We start from the raw sequence: 20,353 nt of genomic DNA on the forward strand, positions 1-20,353 counted from the left end.
TGGAAGTGGAGCTTCGTGGCGCAATTCAAAACGCTGTGTTTCCTCCATATAAGTAAACTGTTTGATGCTTGTCTCTAAAACCCCAGGCCTTGGGTTTTGGCGGCTACCCTTTCTCCAAGCACCCTCTAGCTCTCCTGCCCCCACCTTTTTTCTTGATCTTTCCCCCAAAATCCCCACCTCTTAAATTCTCCTCCTGCTTTAAATTCTAGATTTTCTCTTTCTTTTTTCTTTGCCTTTCTCTATCTGCAGCTCATCGACATCTTCATGGCAGCTGTTTCTTCTCCTTCTGATCGTATCCTTACTAACTTCCTTCTTCTAGGTGTTCTTTGCTTTTTTGGAATCTCGATTTTCATTATCTTATACGTATATGTATTGTGTATAACTTATATGCACTCGTGGGGTGTGTATGTCAAGGTTCTTGACCTTTTATTTTTTTGTATTTATGGGGATTGATTGAGAATTGTTTTGTGGATTGTTTTCAGGAATATGGGTTTTGTTATTTTGTTTAGATAAATAAAATTAATGCATATTCTTAGAATTTGATTATATATTTTCAAATTCAACATTTTTATGTGTTAGTAGATGCAAAATATATGCATACGCGTGTAGAGATTTTTTTTTTCCATGCTAATTGCTTAATGGTGTTTTGGTTGATCCAAATATGTTCGCTGGTCTTGTGGGCTACATTTTGACTGATGTTGTTTTTCAGTTGGGTTTTTTATAGTTTTGGATGGCTACTTGTTACTGATCATGCTAAGATTGCTTTCAGTAGATGGAGACTTACGTTTTGTGATTAAGGTTTTGGTTGTTGTGTGCCATTCTGCTAAACATGGATAACAAGTAATTGCGTATGGATTTAAATAAATAAGGAATTATGAATCGAATTGATTGATTTGTGGTTTGTTGTATCCTTCACTGTTACTGTTACAGAGGTTGCAGATGTGATGGAGAATTTGTCATTAGATTCTCAGACCAACACTGCTGAAATTCCTGAACCTACAAAGAAGGTAACTAGGTTATTTTATGATTATTAACCAATTTCCCCACCTTAATCAATTGTCTGATTACATGGTAAATTGATTGGTATAGCTCTCTACCAGTCAATATGGATCAAGTGACTTGGCTACTAATACAGCCAAGCCATTATATTAGTCTACGACCCCTCTTCATGTGGACCTAAATGCCTACTATTCTTCTAATGGGTACACATTGCTTGTGTAATAGTATGGAGGTAAGCCGTGTATTGGGTTTAAGGTTATTTCCCAACAATGAACAAGGTCTCTTCAAAATGGGAAAAACTAAAATTTTAAGTTCATGAAACTGATTAATTAGGCAATTTGCTTTTTTTTTTTTTGGCCAAGTAACATTCTGGTGCAAATTGTTCATCCTTCTTCAGGTTATGTTCGCATGATAATGGGTAGAACAAGTACTCTAGATATGTTACTCTAGATGAGGTTGAGATGTCTCTCCTCATTTCTGCCTCTTGTTTATGCATGTTTATTAATGCTTAGATTGTCCATAGACCATGAGTGCTTTAAGGAAGAATTGACCTTGTTCTCTGAAAAGGTTGTAGTAGTATTTTTCACACTATTTTTCTCTTTGGTGGTTGAGTTGAATGTGATGTATTGATATACTAGATTGAATTAGATTTTTTTCTTCTTCTAGTGCTTTTAGTCTCAAGTACATCATCATTTTTCATACACAGCAGTGATTATCTTCTCCTGCACTTAAGAATGGAGTGTTAATTGTGCTTGAAGTTTTAAAGTTGGTGATGTTTCAGTAACATTTATGCTCTTGCAGTGCTCACTCTTAAGCATATGTGACTTTTGTCTTTTGATGATATTTATCTTTTATATTTTTGTAAAGTTTACTATTGGGTTGTAACTGTGTTTCAATTGATAATGTGGTCATCTCCCTTCTCCCCCACCTCTCTCTTGCTTCACGTGCGCACATAAACGGTACATGTGTGTGGCAAGAGCATTTAGCAAAGCATTGAAGGACTATTATTGATATTCATATGTCAGAGATTGCATCTGATGGGTTTCTTGTCCATTGGGCAGCGCATGTATGGCATTAATGAAGCTGTTATATCCCATCAAGGCTATGGTTATGCTCCTTTTGGAGCATATCCTTCACCAAGTTCTACTGTACCTGCAGCAGGAAATGATGGCCAGCCATATGGAACAGAACAGTATTCATACCCTATTCCTTTTTACCAGGCGCCAACTTCAACTGGCACACTTTATTCGCCTAACTCAGCTAGTGCTTCCCAAGCAGAGGTTCCAACTTCTGCTGCAGCTGATAAAGGGGTTTTGTCTGTTGGGACTGCTGCAGCAAACACCAATAATACAGTGAATACTGGGAGTGTAAATAGAATTAATGGACCAAAACCGTTCAGATCAAGTAATCAAAATTCATCTTCAAGTTTAAATGTTCCCTATAATAGGGGAGGTTTACCAACAGGATTTCCTTCTCTTGGTTATCAATATCAAGACCCAAGGTATGGATGCGATGTGTTTCAGTCACCATTCCCATGGTTAGATGCCTCTTTGTTTCCTAATGGATCTCCTGGACATGCAATTAGCACTGGGTTCTCTTCACCACTGGTATGTATCAACAGTTGGCTTTAGTAAGTCAACTTATCAAATATTCATTTTGTTTTTGATCCATGTTTGAAATTTTTTCGTATAGCTATTCAATCTTTTTAATTCTCTGTTGAAGTAAAACCATTCAACTTGAGCCTGTAAAATAATGAAGAGGCTTATAGCTTTTGATATATCATCATTATCATCACAAGTTTTGCCAATTTGATTGTGTTCTATGCATTCTCCTGCTTGTATTAACAGTTTTTTCCTTGACCTTGATATTTGATGGTGGTTGTTATTTCTCATTCTATATCTTCTAATACCATTTCATTAAGGTTGTTTTATTGATGTAATCTCAGAATTTGCACCCTACAGGCTACAAGACCAATGTCTGATTTGGGCCAAGCTTCTGGACTCATGAACGTGTACCCAAACAACAGAATGTATGGCCAATATGGATACAGAGCTGGTGCAGGTTTTAGATCCTTTGGTGGTAATTCATGGACAAATGGACATGGATGGGTGGTTGTTGATAATAAGTACAAACCTAGGGGCCGTGGCTATGGCAATGAGAATTTGGAAGGTTTAAGTGAGTTGAACAGAGGACCTAGGGCCAAGGGCTTTAATAACCAAACAGAGTTGGGGCCTGTTCCTCAATCAGTCCAGGGGCAAAACCTGTCACTTACTGAGGATAACAAGGAGGATGGTTTGCATCAAATGCCAGACAAGGAGCAGTACAACAGGGAGGATTTTCCTGAGGATTACTCTGATGCAAAATTTTTTATTATTAAGTCATACAGTGAGGATGATGTTCATAAATGTATCAAGTATGGTGTGTGGGCAAGCACACCTAACGGAAATAAGAAGCTGGATGCAGCTTACCATGAAGCCAAAGAAACTCCTGGCAGCTGTCCTGTATTTCTACTATTCTCTGTAAGTATGAGTATTTTAGAATTACCTACCATGTATGTTTTGTCATTCCTCTGAGCTTTATTTATTTACTTTTTGTACTTCCAGGTCAATGCCAGTGGGCAATTTGTTGGTTTGGCAGAGATGATAGGGGCAGTTGATTTTAACAAAACAGTCGGGTATTGGCAACAGGAGAAGTGGATTGGCTGCTTTCCTGTCAAGTGGCATTTTATTAAGGATGTACCAAATAGTTCTTTGAGGCACATAACTCTTGAAAATAATGAGAACAAGCCTGTCACTAATAGTAGGGACACACAAGAGGTGATTGGTTCCTCTCCTCTGTTCTTTGGTGCAGTTTTTCTCTTTTTTTTTTTTCTAGTTTGTTTTAATTGTTTCAGTATTATTCTCTAATTGTGCATGACTGCTGGATTCTGTAGGTTATGTTGGACAAAGGTATTCAGATACTTAAAATTTTCAAAGGTCATAAAGGCAAGACATCCATCCTGGATGATTTTGGGTTTTATGCGGCTCGTGAAAGGATTATGCAGGAGAAAAGGGCAAAGCAAAAGATTCAAAAACAGGTAGCATGTTCTGATCTCCCTTAAATTTGGAGTCTTTTTAATTTATTCCTTCCTTCAAGTATGTTGGTTTATTCTCGTTCTCCGTTGAATAAATAGCCCATAGTTGGCAAATTAAGATGTCAAACCTTTTTACTTACATTTCTTTCTCCACCAAATTTGATCCCCGAATATTCGTTTTGATAACCTGCAACTGATTCTTCTTAAAAAAAAAGGTTGTTGAGGGGAAACCTGGCGATGACTCGGTTGCCAATAAAGCGAGGCTTATAATAATGGAAAAAGAGAGTCCACAAAAATCTTTCAATAGTGTATTGAAGGAACCAGTGGGTGCAGCAGCAATCGAACTAGGGAAGTTGAATGGGGATGTGAAGCTGCTACAAGAAGATGGATTGCATGTAGCAATTGGGAACTCTGCCGAGTCTGATGCGTCATCTGAAAAAAGAGTTGCTCCTCATGTGGTTGCAAGTGCCTGCTAATTGCCATTTGATTTTTAGGGTAGATTTTTAGTTGTGTTGAGTTTGCTAATTCCTGTCAGCACTCACATGGGTTAGCTATACCTTTTTGGATGGATTCATGCTGTGTATCAGAATGACTTGTGTGCTATTCTATAGCTTTGTTAAGGCAAAATGGCATTTCAGAACCTCTAAATATTTAAACCACCTTCTCTCTTCTTGTTCTTCCTTTTGGGTTGGAGTAAATTTTAAGCAATTCTCTCCTAAATAGCATTTGCCTCTTTGTTTGCTCTTATACATATATATAATTGTGCATAGTTGTTGTGCAGAGCTATGTTTCTGTCATGGTGGGGAAAATCCTTAATTGTATGCTTGTGGGCAGTGGCTTTAATTGCTATTCATCATTTCCAGTATATTTGAATGTGTTAAAACCAGTTATTTTTTATTGAGAATAAAAAATGGAAAAAGGAAAAATCGGCCGCAGGAAATTCATGGGGATCAATCATAATAAAAAAAATTAAAATAAAATAATACAAATTATAATAAAATTTTGTACTAAATGTAAGCATTATATGTATTTTTGAAATATTAATGATAATATCTAAACAAAAAAAGTCAATTGGGACTGGAATATTGCAACAAATTTTTTTCTTTTTAATTTCTATAAATATAAATAAAATAAAATTTTTAGTTTAAGAAGTGGAGGAAAAGAAAATTGAACAAGTGTTAAAAAAAATTAATTTGATTCATAATATTGTTAGCCATATGATCTTCCCTGTTAAAAAATTGTGGATCTGGACCTCAAGAAGAAAAACTATTTATTAAATTTTATTTTTTAAAACTGTTTACTAAAATTTATTTTATTTTTTAATATAATTATTTGTTTGGATTGATTTGTTTTACAAAAATAAAATAAATCCATTTACATTATTATATTTAATTAAAATTTTTGAATTTTTATTTTAAAATAAGAGAATTATGAATTATTGATTAAAAATAGTAGTGGCAGTAAAAGAACTTACATAATTTAAAGTTCAAAGAAAGCTTTTTAATTTTAAAAATCACAAATAATTTTAATATTTAAAAAAAGTAAAAATTATAGCAGTTTATTGAAATTAAATTTAAAAGGATTAAAAGTAAATATAATGCCCATAACAACATTTTCAAAATTTTAAAAAATAAAATATATATTTCTAACAAAAATATAAAGATATGTGTATAAATTTTATAAAATTGGAGGGTCAAAATTATATTTTTTTTAAAAAAAATTAAAAAATTATATGAACATAAATAAAAATTTTACATAGTTGTGAGGGGCCATTGCCCCTCCCATGTGGATTGTAGTTTCAAGACTCTTTCTCATTCATTTGTAATTCTGAAAATTATTATTTTATTCTTGTGATTCGATTAAATTAAATTTATTAATTAATTTATATATTTCTAAAAACACATTCAATGGTTTTTTTCCTTTAATTTAAAATCTTTCAAATAGTTAATATTACTTTATATTAATAGAAAATATTTAGTGAATGTCGTGTAATTAAATTTAAATTTAATTGTGATATTGTTTGGAAATATTTTTTTTTTTTCGGCAGTTGTAATTGTAAATATATATATTATCATTAAATATTTTTTTATATAAATTAAAAAAATATAATTAATATAATTGAAATACTAAATTTTATATAGCATTTCAATGCCTATTAAATAAAAAACATATTAAAAATTATTATTTATGCCGAGCAGAACGACGTCGTTGCATTTACGACCTTAAAACAGCATAATGAGGAAGCCAGATTTCTAGCCTTCTAGGGTATTCTGGGTTAGCACTTCCTTGGTTTCTTTATACAGAGAGCCACAGTGACAGTGGCAAGGGACTCATTTCTAAGATTATCCCTCTTAATCCTGCAAGTTTGAAGAATAAGAAGAACAAGAAGAAGCAATCAGAGCCTGATCAAGTTTTACAGAGGAAGAGATTGTGAAAATGGGGTTCTCAATGCAGCCGTATGGTATACAATCCATGCTCAAAGAGGGACACAAGCATCTTTCGGGGCTTGACGAAGCTGTCCTAAAAAATATCGATGCCTGCAAGCAGCTCTCCACTATCACTCGCACCTCTCTTGGCCCTAACGGTACTTTCTATTCCCTCCATCTTCAGTCTTCCCTTAAGAGATATTTTTATTAGTTCTTTTTGAAGTGGATTTTGGGTTTGAACTGCTATTTGCTTCAAATCTGGATCGAGAAAATTTCCCTTAATTCCTTTTTTGGGTTATGCTGATTCAGTGAATACTAGTGAATGCTTTTTTTTTTCTCGAGAAACTTATAGTCTATATTCTGAAGTATACGAGTCTATTTTGCTAAATCTTGTTTATGTATCGTATTCTGAGATATTTGGGATAAATGGACTTCTAAATCAAGTAGAAAGGCATTCTGATATTAAGCTGTTTTATATGGTCATATTTATGAAAATAAAAGATGGAAAATTAGTGAATCTTTATTTTTGTAAAAAATTATTAGTTTTAGTGAACAATGTGGCATTTCCTTCCAATCTCTGATTGAGAGGTGCCAAACAGGGTTGTTGTATAGGTGGGTAGACTTATGAAAATCTTAGCTGAAAGGGTCACTGCTTCAATACCCTCCCTTGCATCCTAAAGAACAATTAAAAAGAAGCGGGGAAGGGGAGTTGGATTCAAGATTTAAATCAACACATTTTGGGACCAAGGAGAATCCAGGGTGTTTTTTTAATTTCTATATTTCCTTTCCATTTATATGTTTTTCTAAACTTTGGTGAGTGCTCCTGGATGAAATCCTCTTCTTTTGTTGTAAAAATCCCTTAGTAGGAATGGTTTTGAGGTTTTTCTTAATGTTTTTGTATGAAGGCATGAATAAGATGGTTATTAATCACTTGGACAAGCTTTTTGTCACCAATGATGCTGCCACTATTGTGAATGAGCTTGAGGTTCAGCATCCTGCTGCCAAAATTTTGGTCTTAGCTGGCAAGGCTCAACAAGAGGAGATTGGTGATGGAGCTAACTTGACAATTTCTTTTGCCGGTGAGCTCCTTCAAAATGCAGAGGAGCTTATCAGGATGGGCCTGCACCCAAGTGAGATCATCAGTGGATACAACAAAGGAATCAACAAGGTTTGCTAAGTACTTTATATGATCGGTTTACTATGTTGATGAATCTGTGTATAAAGGTACCTGGCTTAACTCCTCTTTTTTTTTTTTAAATTAAATACTGTAGACAATTGAAATCCTGGATGAACTGGTGGAGAAAGGTTCGGACACAATGGATGTAAGGAATAAGGAACAGGTCATTTCTAGGATGAAGGCTGCAGTTGCTAGCAAGCAATTTGGACAAGAAGACACTTTAAGTAATCTTATTGCTGATGTAAGTATATGGCACAGTCCTTGCTCAAATTCAAGTGTTTGTCTTATACGTTTGAAATAATATTCTGTCTCTACACCTGTTTATCTTGTATTACAGGCATGCATCCAAGTATGTCCCAAGAACCCAGCAAACTTTAATGTGGATAATGTCCGGGTTGCAAAGCTTGTGGGAGGAGGTTTGCATGATTGTACAATAGTTCGTGGAATGATATTGAAGAATGACACTGTGGGTACTATAAAGAGAGTGGAGAAAGCAAAGGTGAGTACTGAGTAGCTATTTTTCTATTTACATTTTTTGCTGTTAACCTCTAGGTGAAACTCCTCATGAGTTTCTTTAACCATAAAATGGGTCAACTGCAGGTTTGTGATTCTCAGATTCTATAGATTCTCTGCTTTAGTTATGTACTCTTCAAGTTGTCACTGTTAAAATTTTCTTCTGGACTTGATGTCAAGACACTGTGACACCAATGCTTTTAAAGGATTTAATATTAATTCTAAATTTTAATTTTTATATTGTACTTGCATAGGTTGCTGTTTTTGCTGGCGGTGTTGATACCTCAGCAACTGAAACCAAGGGAACTGTTCTAATTCACTCTGCTGAGCAGGTATATGTTGAGGAAATTGACATATAGTTTTTGTCCTTCTATTTGCTTTGCCATTTGTTTGCTTTTTGTTTAATATTCTTAGGAGGATATGCATTTAGTAAACAAATTAATAAATTTAGTGGCAACTACAATGTGTTAATAAGTTCCTGTCCTGTCTTTTTCTTGCAGCTAGAGAATTATGCCAAAACTGAAGAAGCTAAAGTCGAGGAGCTCATTAAAGCTGTTGCAGATTCTGGTGCCAAAGTAATTGTTAGTGGAGCAGCTGTTGGCGAAATGGCTTTGCATTTTTGTGAACGTTACAAGTTTGTCAAATTTCTTTGCACTTCTGTGTTCTGCTTTCCTATTTCTCCTTCCAGTTGTCTGCATGATCCTTTTGATCGCTTTGCATGTATTATGGGACTGCTAATTGGCCAAATCGAAGCCCCATTCTTACTCATCCGATTCAACTATAAATGGTGTCATTGTTTGGTTGCTCAATTATTTGTTTGCCACTTCCATAATATTCTATTTTGATTATTCTGATCTCCTGCATCCTCAATTTCAGACTCATGGTTTTGAAGATTAGCTCAAAATTTGAATTGAGACGCTTTTGCCGCACCACGGGTGCTGTTGCTATTGTAAGCTTAATTTCAAATTTATATTTATTTGTCTGTACTTTTTGATGTACCCTAATACGTCGTTGATTCTGGGACAGTTGAAACTGAGCCAGCCAAACCCAGATGACTTGGGATATGTAGATTCCATTTCCATTGAGGAAATTGGTGGAGCTAGGGTATGTATGCACATGCCCTCCTTTTAATCATAGCATGTTTTTTTAGCAGGCTTCTTTTTCTTTTCTTGTTGCTTCTTTATTGCATTTTCTCAATCATGATGATTGTATGTAGGTCGCTATTGTAAAAAATGAAGCGGGTGGGAACTCTGTATGCACTGTGGTTTTACGGGGAAGCACTGATAGTATACTAGAGGACCTTGAAAGAGCTGTTGATGATGGAGTTAACACCTATAAGGTAGTTGTTACTTGACATTTAACCCAACAATTCTCCATTTCTCTGAGTTCAATTTGCATGTTTCTGAACCTTGAATATGGTTTCATCTGTTCTTTATTGTTTTTAACTTTTAAGAAGTTTCTACTCCATTTTGTGTTCAAATTCCAGGAATTCCATTTGTTCTTTTTTATTTAACTTAGGGAAGTTACTAATCATGCCTTATTCCTGTTATTGTCAGGCTATGTGTAGGGACAGTCGTATAGTACCTGGAGCTGCAGCTACTGAAATTGAATTGGCTAGAAGACTCAAGGAATTCTCTTTTAAAGAAACAGGGTAATATGTCTCCTCCACTTATTTGTATTGTTGGACATGGAAATGTGGTCTTTCTCCAAATGTTTTGGGGCATTAAGATTCTCATTATACTGTAGAGGACAATGCTTGGCCTTCTTGTTGATAAGGTATTACATTCACCTTGCAGATTGGATCAGTACGCTATTGCAAAATTTGCTGAGAGCTTTGAGATGGTGCCTAAAACACTGGCTGAGAATGCTGGCCTCAATGCAATGGAGATCATATCGTCTCTTTATGCTGAACATGCATCTGGAAATACCAAAGTAGGTATAGACTTGGAAGAAGGTGTTTGCAAGGATATGTCAACCATGAATATCTGGGACCTTTACGTCACAAAGTATGTTTCTTTTTACCTTTCATATATCACAAATTCCTACAAAATGTTTCAATGTTCTGTTCGCTTTATTATTTCTATGATCCATTGCTTATGAAGGATGGCTGCGGATCGGGTATTTTTGGGTTCCCGATCCGACTGACCCTAATAGAACATGTTCGGGTATAGAAATTAATAGCCATGGTGAGTTTGGATTGGTTTCAGATATTATATATTGGGTACTCATTACCTGAACCCATTTAATATCGGGTTTGGTACAAGTACGGTGATTTAGAATATATTTTTATATAGATATATTAACTAAAATATATTAAATTAAATGGGTTCATGCTCTGTATGGATATTACTTGGGTGCAGGAAGTGTGCCATTGAACCCTCAGTTGGAGGGCTTGGCTATTTCTTTAGCAATAAGAATTCTGAAACATATTTTGGGATGGGGTCTGCCCACTAAATCATTAGCATGTTTCAATTTTGTAATCCATATAGGCTATTTAAATTCTAGGTTTGTGATAATTATTAGTTTTCTGGTGTTGATACCATGTCTAATTGGATAAAAAAAATTTTCAGGTTTTTTGCTCTCAAATATGCTGCAGATGCTGCCTGTACTGTATTGCGAGTAGACCAGGTATATTATTTTTTTTTATAATTATTACATATTTTCTTTCACATTACATTTTTATTCCTAATATTGTTGGTTCTTGGTAAGTTTTGTTTTACTTGGTTTTAAAAAAATGGGAATTTCGAACCAATTCTTTTGGTTTTTCAACCAGCATCTGATTGTTAACCTTCTTTTTAACTGAGACTTTTTTTTTGTTGTTGCTGGGAGCTTTCATTGGTTAATTTTGTTGCCAATGACTTTGAATTCATATATGAGATTGATCATGAATGTGAATTGGAAACTTAAGTTTAATAGTTCTTCCGTTCTGTCTACAGATTATAATGGCAAAACCAGCTGGTGGTCCAAAGAGAGATCCAGCTGCAGGGATGGATGAAGACTAGTTTTACGCTTAGCCATAACACTTTGGTCTTTGCTTGTATCTTTTTATGGGCAGAATTTCGTTCTTGTGTCTTTTGCTACAATTTTGTTTACTACAAAGAAATGTTGACATCATTGCCTTTGTATATGCTACTTCTAATCCAACTTCATTTGATGATCGGTTGAGATGGTAGGCTGGAAGTTACTTGTATGAGCACTGTTGTTTCAAAAGAACAATTTGTTTGAGTGGGTGCTTTGAGTTTGAGCCATTTTTTGCTGATGAATTTTACTTTCTTGTAGCAGCACACCAATCAGGTCTGTCTAAGTTGTTATTACGGCTGATTTTTATGAGAAAACCTGACGTGTACTTAAATTCGGAGCATAAAATGATATGTATTTAAAATTTTGCCATGTTCTTGTAGTTTAAGGAGATTCATTAGTTTTTAAGAATAAAAAATACATGAAAATAATATAAATTTTTTTAACTAAATTAATTATATTTTTACTATATGTGAAAAATAAATAGATTTATGTTAATATTTTCTGGTGGTATTGAGATTCAATTGGTTAATAAAAGATATTGCAACACTAAAATCAAAATCCTTGGCGGTGATATTGAAGAAATTTCGAATATATATATATATATATATATATATATATTAATTTTTTAAAATAAAAATTATTAAATTAAACTAAATTTTAATGGAATTTATAATGTATTTAAATATTAATATCGAATATGATGATTTCATAAGTAGATTGTACCGTTTTGAATAGAATTTTGGTAGATCCAATTTAAAAAGAGTCACTGAACATATATATATGAAGTAAGGATGAGCTTACCTGTGTGTGGAAGCTGTTAAAGAGTGCTTCTTTCTCTTCCATGGCTTCTCTTTTTTCCTTCTCTCTCCCCAGCCCCACCATAGTAAAAGCAGCTACATCATCTACTGCAACCGCCACTACTCTCCCTTCGCCGGAGATTCTTCAAGAAAAGTTCGGCAGAAAAGGTATCAAATTCTCCGAATCCAACAACGTTCCTGTTGTTGAGCTAACTGTCAGAAATGGCAGCTCTTTAAGGTTACAGATACCTGATGCTCATGTCACTTCTTACAAGCCAAAAGTTTATTGGAAAGATGAAGGTTTTGAGGAGCTTCTTTACACTATTCCTGGGAAAGATTCTAGAAAGGCAAGAGGTGGGGTTGGTTTAGTCATCAATGATGCCTCTGAAGCTGGTTCTAAAGGCTCACTCATTACTAATTCAGAGTGGTCTGTTAAGGATGTTGATTCCGATGCCATTGATGCTCTCCAGGTATTTGATTTTTTTCTCTGTTCATTCCATTCACTGTTCTTGGAATCAGTCCACTCCCTCGTATTGATTGGTTCTTTTTGGGGAGGATGTTGAGAGTTTGATGCCATTAATTTTTGTGTTAATTGGTGGCCAAAACTTCAGGAAACTACAATTTGAGGCTCTTATCCCCTTATGCATCCTACCGAATTCTCAGAAACATGAGCCTTAATCAATTGACATTCACAGTAGACTCAACCTATGATTGTGGATGAAACCCTCATTAATGGATGAATTCTTTGTTTTAGTCGCCAAGTAAGTAATAGGATGAATATCCAATTTGGTTCATGCCTTGTCTTGTTGGTTTGTTGCAGGTGGAATTGAGCTGTACCAGTGGAACTCTTGATATAACATACATTGTCTCACTATATCCAGTGAGCTTTGCTACAGCAGTGATAGTAAAAAACGATGGCCGGAAACCTGTGACTCTAACTAGTGCTATACTAAGTCATCTCAAATTCAAGAAGAGAGGAAAGGCAGCAATCCAAGGATTCAAGGGTTGCTCCTATTGTCCACTCCCTCCTTTATCTTCTCCTTTTGAAATTTTATCTCCTGGTGAAGCCATGAAATCTGAGTCCTCAGGATTGTTTGATTTTGGTTCTGAGAATGAGGACAAACCAGGCACATGGACAGTTCAAGATGTACCCTTTACAATTTTGAAGAATAAGTTCAGTAGAGTTTATGCTGCTCCACCACAAGAGAGACTAAAAGCAATCTATAACACCCCACCTTCAAAATATGAAACACTTGATCAGGTATGATTTCGACATTAATATCAAAACCATTCATTCTGTTGATGTTTAAGCGATCAGATATTATACAACGAGAATTTGTGACCCTTTTCGTCTGTTTCAGGGACTTGAGCTTTTCTTCAGGGTGATTCGAATGGGTTTTCAAGACACATACATAGGCAGCCCAGGTTCCTTATCGGAGAAGTATGGTCAGGAGTATTTTGTTTGCACTGGCCCTGCTGCAATGCTGGTGCCTGTTGTTGTGGAACCAGGTGAAGATTGGAGAGGGGCTCAGGTTATTGAGCATGATAATTTGTAATTATATAACAATCTTAAATATTCATCTTTTTTTTTTAAAGTTTCCTTGGTTGTCTGATTGGTTTCTTCATCTCAAAATAAATAATAAAATCACAGAGTTAGTTTTTCTGAAGAGATGTGATTATAGTTCATTGCTCCTTAATGGCCATTTTGATCCAATCCCAAGTTGAACTAGAAGGCTGGAGATTTGTACACGTAATAGTTTATTCAAGTTCCATGGTTGCTTGGAAAGAGAAGGCCTGAATTTAGCTGCAACATATTTGTAGTTGAAAACCAATTAGAAATCAATAAATTGGTTTTGCAGGCATGATCAGCATCAATGGTGTATTTATTATTTGTAATACACAGAAAGAAATGGCAACAAAATGTGTAAAAATGAAAAGGTAAAAGAAAACACAAGTAATTTCTTTCTATTATCTGACAGGATAAGGTTGAGTGCTTGGCCAACAAAATTGGAAATGAAGACAAGTAATTTTCAAAAAAATTCAAAGAAAAAATAGAAAAATATACATGCAAAATATCTAAGTAGTTTTCAATTACAACCAACCAAAAGAACTAGCTGAGTTATCCAAATGCAGGAAAGGCTTGGATAAGTGGGCCCCAGTTCTTCCTTTTCTTTTTATTATATTATGTGCATAAGGTATGCAGTTCTATCTTCTGCTTATGCCTAATTTAATGCACAATTGAAAAGAAGAGTTAACTATGGCTTCCAGTTCTCTATTTTCACTGAACTTTACATCTATCCCCTACGCAAGTCCTCCCACTAAACATCCATTTTGCTTTCATTCTCACCTTCCTTCTCGTTCTCTTCAATACAGTAACAAGAAGAGAGAATTCCCACTTACTTCTGTAGCTTCAATCCCATACCAACCAATCAATGTGGACTACTTGGAGGAAGAATTTAGTGGGCATGGAGTCAATTTCGAAGAAATCGGCGATAGCTGCATTGCCAAGATGAGACTGGAGAATGGTAGTGCAGCCACCCTGATGCTTCCAAGTGGCCTAATCACATCATACAAGGCACATATGTGGCATGGGGGCACAATTGAACTTCTGCAGACCACTGTCTCGGAGGGGGAAGATGGCAATCCTCTCATACAAGGCGGAGTATCTTTAGCCTTCAACTTTGAAAGTGATTGTGGAACTTCATGGTCTCCAAGCACTTGGACTGTTCATTCTATTAGAGGTTCTCCTCAAGAATCTATTCAGGTCTGTCTATATATAATCTTGTCAATTCTTTGAAAGGTTATTCTCTTATGCTTGTAGTTATGTGGAATGCAGGTTGAACTGATAAGCACAGATGCAGAGAATATGGTTGAAATAAGACACATTATGAATCTTGCAGTAGACACCTTAAGCTCTAAGCTCATAGTTTCGAACTCAAAATCTTGGTCGATCCAGTTGATGGGATCCCTTTTAAGCCATCTAACAGTAAGCTCTCCAGAAGCGACTTATGCATATGGGTTAGAGGGATCAAATATCTTTGACAGGCCAATGTTCTTGTCAAACTTGAGCATAGTTCCTCCTGACAGTGACCAAGAGAGTGCAGATAGTTTTGGGAAACTAAGAGATATTATGAGGCTCAAAGGATCTAGCTGGGGTGCAAGAAATCAAAAGGACTTCGATAAAAGGAACAGCAGCCAAATAGAGAGTGAAGAAGAAATAGAGTGTGAAGAGACTGATAACTACAAGCATTTAACTGGGAAGATGAGCAGGATTTACACCAGTGCTCCACGGGATTTCACAATCATTGACAGGGTATTCTTCTTAATCACTCAAGAGCTCATTTCCTTTTTTTTCATTAGGTGACAAGTGCTTGAAACTAAAAGTCAAAACATTGACATTCCCAGTTCATAAAATTTTCAATCTCAACTCTGACTTTTGTTGAGGGTTCATTTAGGTGGAATGTCCATTCAAGAAAAATATTTTGTGTTTCTACCTTACCTAAGAATTGTAACTAGTTCATCCAGAAAAGAGTTTAGGCTTTGAAATCGTTAATCAAAATGCTCAGATATACACAACAAAGTTCATGTAATCTTATTTTCCATTAAATATATGACAAATTTTTTCTCTCTTCTCGTTACTAAACAGGGTAGAAGAAACTCAGTTATCATAGCAAGGAATGGGTTCGATGAACTATACATGTGTAGTCCCGGCTCAAGCCATGAAAGCTTTGGCAGGTACTCATTCATATGTGTAGGACAATCAGCCATGCTTAAGCCAATAGTCTTGCATCCTGGAGATGTTTGGACAGGTGAGCAACATTTACATAATCCTAATCTCTGAATAATAATGTATCTCAATATGATAGAGAATAGTGACTGGGCTTGTTTGTAATGAGAAATAATGCAACATGAACCTGCTGATGTACAGAAACATCTTATATAGAATGAAAATTTTGCAGCTAATATCATGATAAGAGAGTTCTATTTCTTCCATTGATATTTGAAAGTACTCATCAAATTTTTAAATAGTGCTCTCTTCTCAACCATCCCTTAGTCAATTTATTTTTGTGCAGATGCTTGTGCATTTCTCCCCTTCACCCTGTAGCAATAATTCAAACTTGAATAAAACATCTCCAAATTCATTCGAACTAATTATGTTTAGACATGCTAAACAAATTTTCAAAGTGAAGCATATAGATATCCAACTAATTGTTGGAACTTCCTCGATTTTGTACAAAAACATAGGATTCTCAGCATTGAACTAATGCAGTACTAGAAGATTCGGAGACAACAAGGACTTAACTATGTTGGAACAAGATATTGGCCTTCTCTTTTACCATCAATCCACATCAATGAGGTAAAAACTGCAAGAGCAAATAACAGGCCAAAAATCAACGTACAAGATTTCTTCTGATTGGCCTTTCTGTTGGGAAACATTGGAGTATTATCTTTATATGCATTAACCAATTCGGAAGACTCTTTCATGTCACTATCAACTAGAACATCATCTGTTGATGACACTGACTCAGTAGTGCATTGGAATTGCTCCTCACCAACATATGAGTTTCTACTATCTTCAACCTCATATCCCCCATTATGCTGAAATCCATTTTCATTGAACTTCATATTTGGACTATAATCAAATTTAGTCGAGCGTGGACTTCCAAACTTTTTCTCAGAGAGGTCTGAATCCACATCATTGGGGTCCTGAAGAGAGCGAATGAGCTTTCTTGGAGTTGCGAAGATGTTAATGTTGTCAACATCGATACGAGAACATGACCTCTAAAAGAAACAGAGAAGCAAATATTAGCTGTAAACTCTAATAAGAAGCACAAGAAGAAACACAGTAACAGTAATACTATATTACTATGGAAAAATATCAGCAGTAAAAATAAGCAACTGAGCTGTAAACTCTAATATATGAATACTGTTTCCATATCGGCAACCGTTTCCAGCTATAAGCTGTGCTGCTCCCAAGGGCATTTGGCAAGAAATACATCCATTTCATAAAAAACCCAGAAAATGAAAGGTAAAGGATACCCTTGAAACTAATCCTAAGCATCATTTCAGAACTGCGTTTAAAAAAACCTTACTAGAAGTTTAAGCATCTTTTTTCTTCTACTTTTCAATGGAAAAACTAGCATCGAAACTCACTTATATATTATGCACTCAGTTTAAAATTCATCATCTCCATCTGATTCTTACTAAATATGAGAAGCAAGCAAGCAGCTCAAAACATATGTCAGAAACAATTACCTGAGGACTGGGAGTGTTACTCCTTAGTCCGTTTCTCGGAGTTCTTGGCAAGAATCCTGCAAAATCTTCAGTGTTTTCACTAAGTTCACAGTGACCAGAAAATGCACCATGGATTGGACTCCTATGAACCAAATCTGAAAAGAAGCCATCTCTTAGAGATACATCTATCCCTTCATTTTCATGTCTCCAAAGTTTTCGGTTCACACTGTGACAGTCAAACTCCATATTGTGAGAAATCTCCATAGTTGAAATGGGTGACTCAGCCAAAGAGTCATATTCAATAAAGGAATCAAGTGTTTGTGATTCGGGTGATATAGATGCTGGAGAATGAGTTCCAGAACTAGATACGGTCCTTCCTTTGTGTTCTCTCCTACCAAAGTTTGAACCAGTAACTGAACCAGGACTCCTGTCATATTGTGACCCTTTCTCTGTGGATATTTTTTTTGCAGTTTGCAAAGCTTCAAAAGCAGCCCCACTTACATAAGCCATCTGATCAGACTGGCAATTCTCCATCTCCTTAATTATCAAGTCAACCTCTGAAAAAATGTTTCTTGGATCCAAAGATTTCATCAAAAAGTTGACCATTTGAATAGCCGAAAACCTTTTCTGAGAATTATTCTCTACAACACCAGCATTCAAAATACGCAATCCAGATTGTATCAACAATCTTGCATATGCTTCAACTGTTAAAGCATTATGCTTAGCCAAAGCCATGACTAAGCCCATATGTGAGTTAGTCTGAGTGCATTTGTCCTCCAAAGCAACAGCTGCATTCTGGCACACCCTATTTACCATCTCATCTGCAGCAAACCGCCAATTATCTGAATCCACAAGAGCCTTTAAGCAAAGGGCAGCCCCAGAAGTTAGGCTTTCCTGTGAACCCAAGAGAGCTTGTGAAAGAGGCTTACAAAGAGAGTGAATTATATGCCTCTTCTTGTCCTCCCCCATTGTTGGGTCAATGCCATATCTTGCAATTGCTGGTACCACTTTTGAGCATGCTTGTTGAAGAGGAAAAGACCCTGCACTAGAAGCTAAAGTCTTGATAATGGTAGTCATGATGCTATCAATCTGAGGAACGATGTTGACTCCATGGACACGGGCAAGAACTTCGTAGAGTGAGATAGTGTATTCCCCAGACAAAGAACCCGTTTCTTTGGTTTCAGAAACTTGGGCAAGAAACACTGGAATTGCCTTAGAATCCAAGCCCTTTACGTATGATTTCAGTGCTCTCATTGCCGATCTACGACTATCAGCGTCTTTGTCCAGGTTTGCCAGTTCTCGCCGAAGAACTGGACTGAGATTTCTACCCATCTTTTGCCTGAGAACAAACATCCCAATGGGTTATTCAGATAACATGTAGTCTCTACATCTGAGTTACTGAAGTGGGGATTACTCCATTAGTTAACTCGGGTTACATTAACAAATTAATGCCAAATTCAGTAAAAGTTGGGAATTTTCAACATGGAAAATCTAAATGCAAGATTTAATCTTTCCAACTCATTTTCTTAGAACCAAACAGATGGCAAACAACAAGAATATTCAATGAGAAGAACCCAAAAATAAAGGACCTCTATCTGACAGAAATCACAGAAAGCTAACAGAAGAGAAAAGTAGGAAAATTTATCTCAACATTGGTAGTTAAATCAACAGACATAAGTATCAAAAGACAAAAACAAATTCAAGCTCAGAAGAATCTTCCTTTCCGTGAGTTGAAGTTAAAAAATCTGAGGATCATATTAGCATATGGGTTTATCGAAATTTCATGCGGCAAATACTAACATAAATGAATTTAGTATGTACAAGAATAGGAACAATAATTAAAGAACCGCAGCACACAGAACTCAAACGTAGCAGATGAGTAACTTACATTTTTGTCTCAAAGCAATGGAAGAAAAATCAAAAGTAAAGCACACAATTACACAGACCCGCCTCTTGCTTTTTCTTATTCTTCCAGGAAATGCTCTGTTTACTCCTCTGTGATCTTTGTTTAGTGAAACCAAGAAACAGGGGATTCTAGATTCAAGAACTTGAAAACAGGAACAAGCGACAAAAAGATGAAGAATTTGGAAGAAAACCTAAACTAAATTGTGCTTCTTGACTGTAACAGTGTGTGACGCACTGTGTAGGGTTTAGTGGGAAGGATCTAAAAAGGAAATTTTAAATCCCGTAATTTTAGGGGCTGTCCTAAGCGATTTTCTTTTCCCGGCTTTCTTGTTTTTATGCAGTGGGAGTACGTTGGAATTCAAATCTTTCTCTGTAATTCCGCCGCTATCCCTTCTCAGTAGGCTCCACCCATATTTGTATGCTTGGACAATTTTACCCTTGAAATATTTTTTTCTCTCTAAAAGTTAGGTCTATTTATACGAAAATCCAAAATTTTTGTTATTTTATAATTTAATTTAAAATTTTAAAAGTTTATTGCAATCATATTTAAGGATACCGTGTATTGATGATATAATAATATGATATATATTATTTTATTACATATAAATGTTAGTAATAAAAAAATTTAATAGTTATTGAATAATTTTTTTTAAAGTAAAATTAGTGATTATATTAATAAAATTTTATCAAATAGGGATATGATTCCAAATAAAAAAATATCATTTCAAATAGAAAAACGATTATACTTAATAGATTTTCTAACTAAAATATGAGCAATTAGAGTAGTCTAACAAAAATTTACAATTATTTAAAATCAAACCCTGCATAAAATAATTTAGTAAAAATACTTTTTTTTTATTTTTCGAGCATAAATCATTAAAATCTTTTGAATAGAGTTACGGAAAAGAGTTTTTACTAGATAAAACTCGAATGATATTTCAAAATTGACGTTGTGGTTACGATTCTGGAAACTCATAATAACCAATAAATTTCCATTGAATATTATCTTCCGAAACAACTGAATCAATAAAATTTGAAAAAAAGCCAACCACAGAAACAGACCATTCCACATTCACGAAAGTTTCCTCCCAAACCTTATCTATTAACTGAGAAACAACTATTAAAATGTAAAAAATTGTGAAAAATTTTCATACTAAAATTAAGAGTTTTTATTTCCATCAAAAATAAAATATTCCGCTTGTCACTA

General features: G+C 35.2%; 5 protein-coding genes across 7 annotated transcripts; 4 read left to right on the forward strand and 1 right to left on the reverse strand.

The window, feature by feature from the left end:
• Nucleotides 1-10: 10 nt before the first annotated feature.
• Nucleotides 11-4,731, forward strand: LOC110623142 (YTH domain-containing protein ECT1-like). Its single transcript, XM_043960021.1, is given in 8 exon segments — nucleotides 11-319; nucleotides 931-1,007; nucleotides 2,061-2,606; nucleotides 2,945-2,956; nucleotides 2,958-3,518; nucleotides 3,603-3,815; nucleotides 3,932-4,075; nucleotides 4,288-4,731. Coding segments are annotated over 8 exon segments (1,869 nt in total). The 5' UTR covers nucleotides 11-264; the 3' UTR covers nucleotides 4,549-4,731.
• A 1,585-nt stretch (nucleotides 4,732-6,316) lies between these two features.
• Nucleotides 6,317-11,436, forward strand: LOC110623409 (T-complex protein 1 subunit theta). The gene is made up of 13 exons (XM_021768347.2): nucleotides 6,317-6,656; nucleotides 7,404-7,666; nucleotides 7,770-7,916; nucleotides 8,013-8,174; nucleotides 8,443-8,520; nucleotides 8,689-8,822; nucleotides 9,065-9,137; nucleotides 9,215-9,292; nucleotides 9,405-9,527; nucleotides 9,745-9,839; nucleotides 9,985-10,194; nucleotides 10,759-10,816; nucleotides 11,125-11,436. Exons 1-13 carry the CDS (start codon nucleotides 6,509-6,511, stop codon nucleotides 11,188-11,190), a joined length of 1,635 nt encoding a protein of 544 aa, XP_021624039.1. The 5' UTR covers nucleotides 6,317-6,508; the 3' UTR covers nucleotides 11,191-11,436.
• Nucleotides 11,437-11,994: 558 nt separating this feature from the next.
• On the forward strand, nucleotides 11,995-13,673 carry LOC110623028 (photosynthetic NDH subunit of subcomplex B 2, chloroplastic). Its single transcript, XM_021767850.2, has 3 exons — nucleotides 11,995-12,476; nucleotides 12,827-13,267; nucleotides 13,368-13,673. The coding sequence occupies exons 1-3, from the start codon at nucleotides 12,051-12,053 to the stop codon at nucleotides 13,560-13,562; spliced, it is 1,062 nt and encodes a 353-aa protein (XP_021623542.1). The 5' UTR covers nucleotides 11,995-12,050; the 3' UTR covers nucleotides 13,563-13,673.
• Nucleotides 13,674-14,203: 530 nt separating this feature from the next.
• Nucleotides 14,204-15,999, forward strand: LOC110623027 (protein NDH-DEPENDENT CYCLIC ELECTRON FLOW 5). 2 transcript variants are annotated; one of them, XM_021767849.2, is made up of 3 exons: nucleotides 14,204-14,770; nucleotides 14,843-15,389; nucleotides 15,421-15,599. In XM_021767849.2, exons 1-2 carry the CDS (start codon nucleotides 14,264-14,266, stop codon nucleotides 15,368-15,370), a joined length of 1,035 nt encoding a protein of 344 aa, XP_021623541.1. In that variant the 5' UTR covers nucleotides 14,204-14,263; the 3' UTR covers nucleotides 15,371-15,389; nucleotides 15,421-15,599. The 2 variants fall into 2 exon arrangements, with proteins under 2 accessions (XP_021623541.1, XP_021623540.1); XM_021767848.2 differs by lacking the exon at nucleotides 15,421-15,599 and adding an exon at nucleotides 15,653-15,999 and having other exon boundaries at nucleotides 14,206-14,770; nucleotides 14,843-15,319.
• Nucleotides 16,000-16,124: 125 nt separating this feature from the next.
• On the reverse strand, nucleotides 16,125-19,452 carry LOC110623026 (protein SINE1). Of its 2 annotated transcripts, XM_021767847.2 has the most exons (3): nucleotides 19,130-19,452; nucleotides 17,263-18,580; nucleotides 16,125-16,788 (listed from the first exon to the last, which is right to left on the reverse strand). In XM_021767847.2, coding segments are annotated over exons 1-3 (1,800 nt in total). In that variant the 5' UTR covers nucleotides 19,132-19,452; the 3' UTR covers nucleotides 16,125-16,308. The 2 variants fall into 2 exon arrangements, with proteins under 2 accessions (XP_021623539.1, XP_021623538.1); XM_021767846.2 differs by lacking the exon at nucleotides 19,130-19,452 and having other exon boundaries at nucleotides 17,263-19,122.
• Between the last annotated feature and the right edge of the window lie 901 nt (nucleotides 19,453-20,353).

Source organism: Manihot esculenta, chromosome 9, assembly GCF_001659605.2.
Source record: "Manihot esculenta cultivar AM560-2 chromosome 9, M.esculenta_v8, whole genome shotgun sequence".
Classification (NCBI taxonomy): domain Eukaryota; kingdom Viridiplantae; phylum Streptophyta; class Magnoliopsida; order Malpighiales; family Euphorbiaceae; genus Manihot; species Manihot esculenta.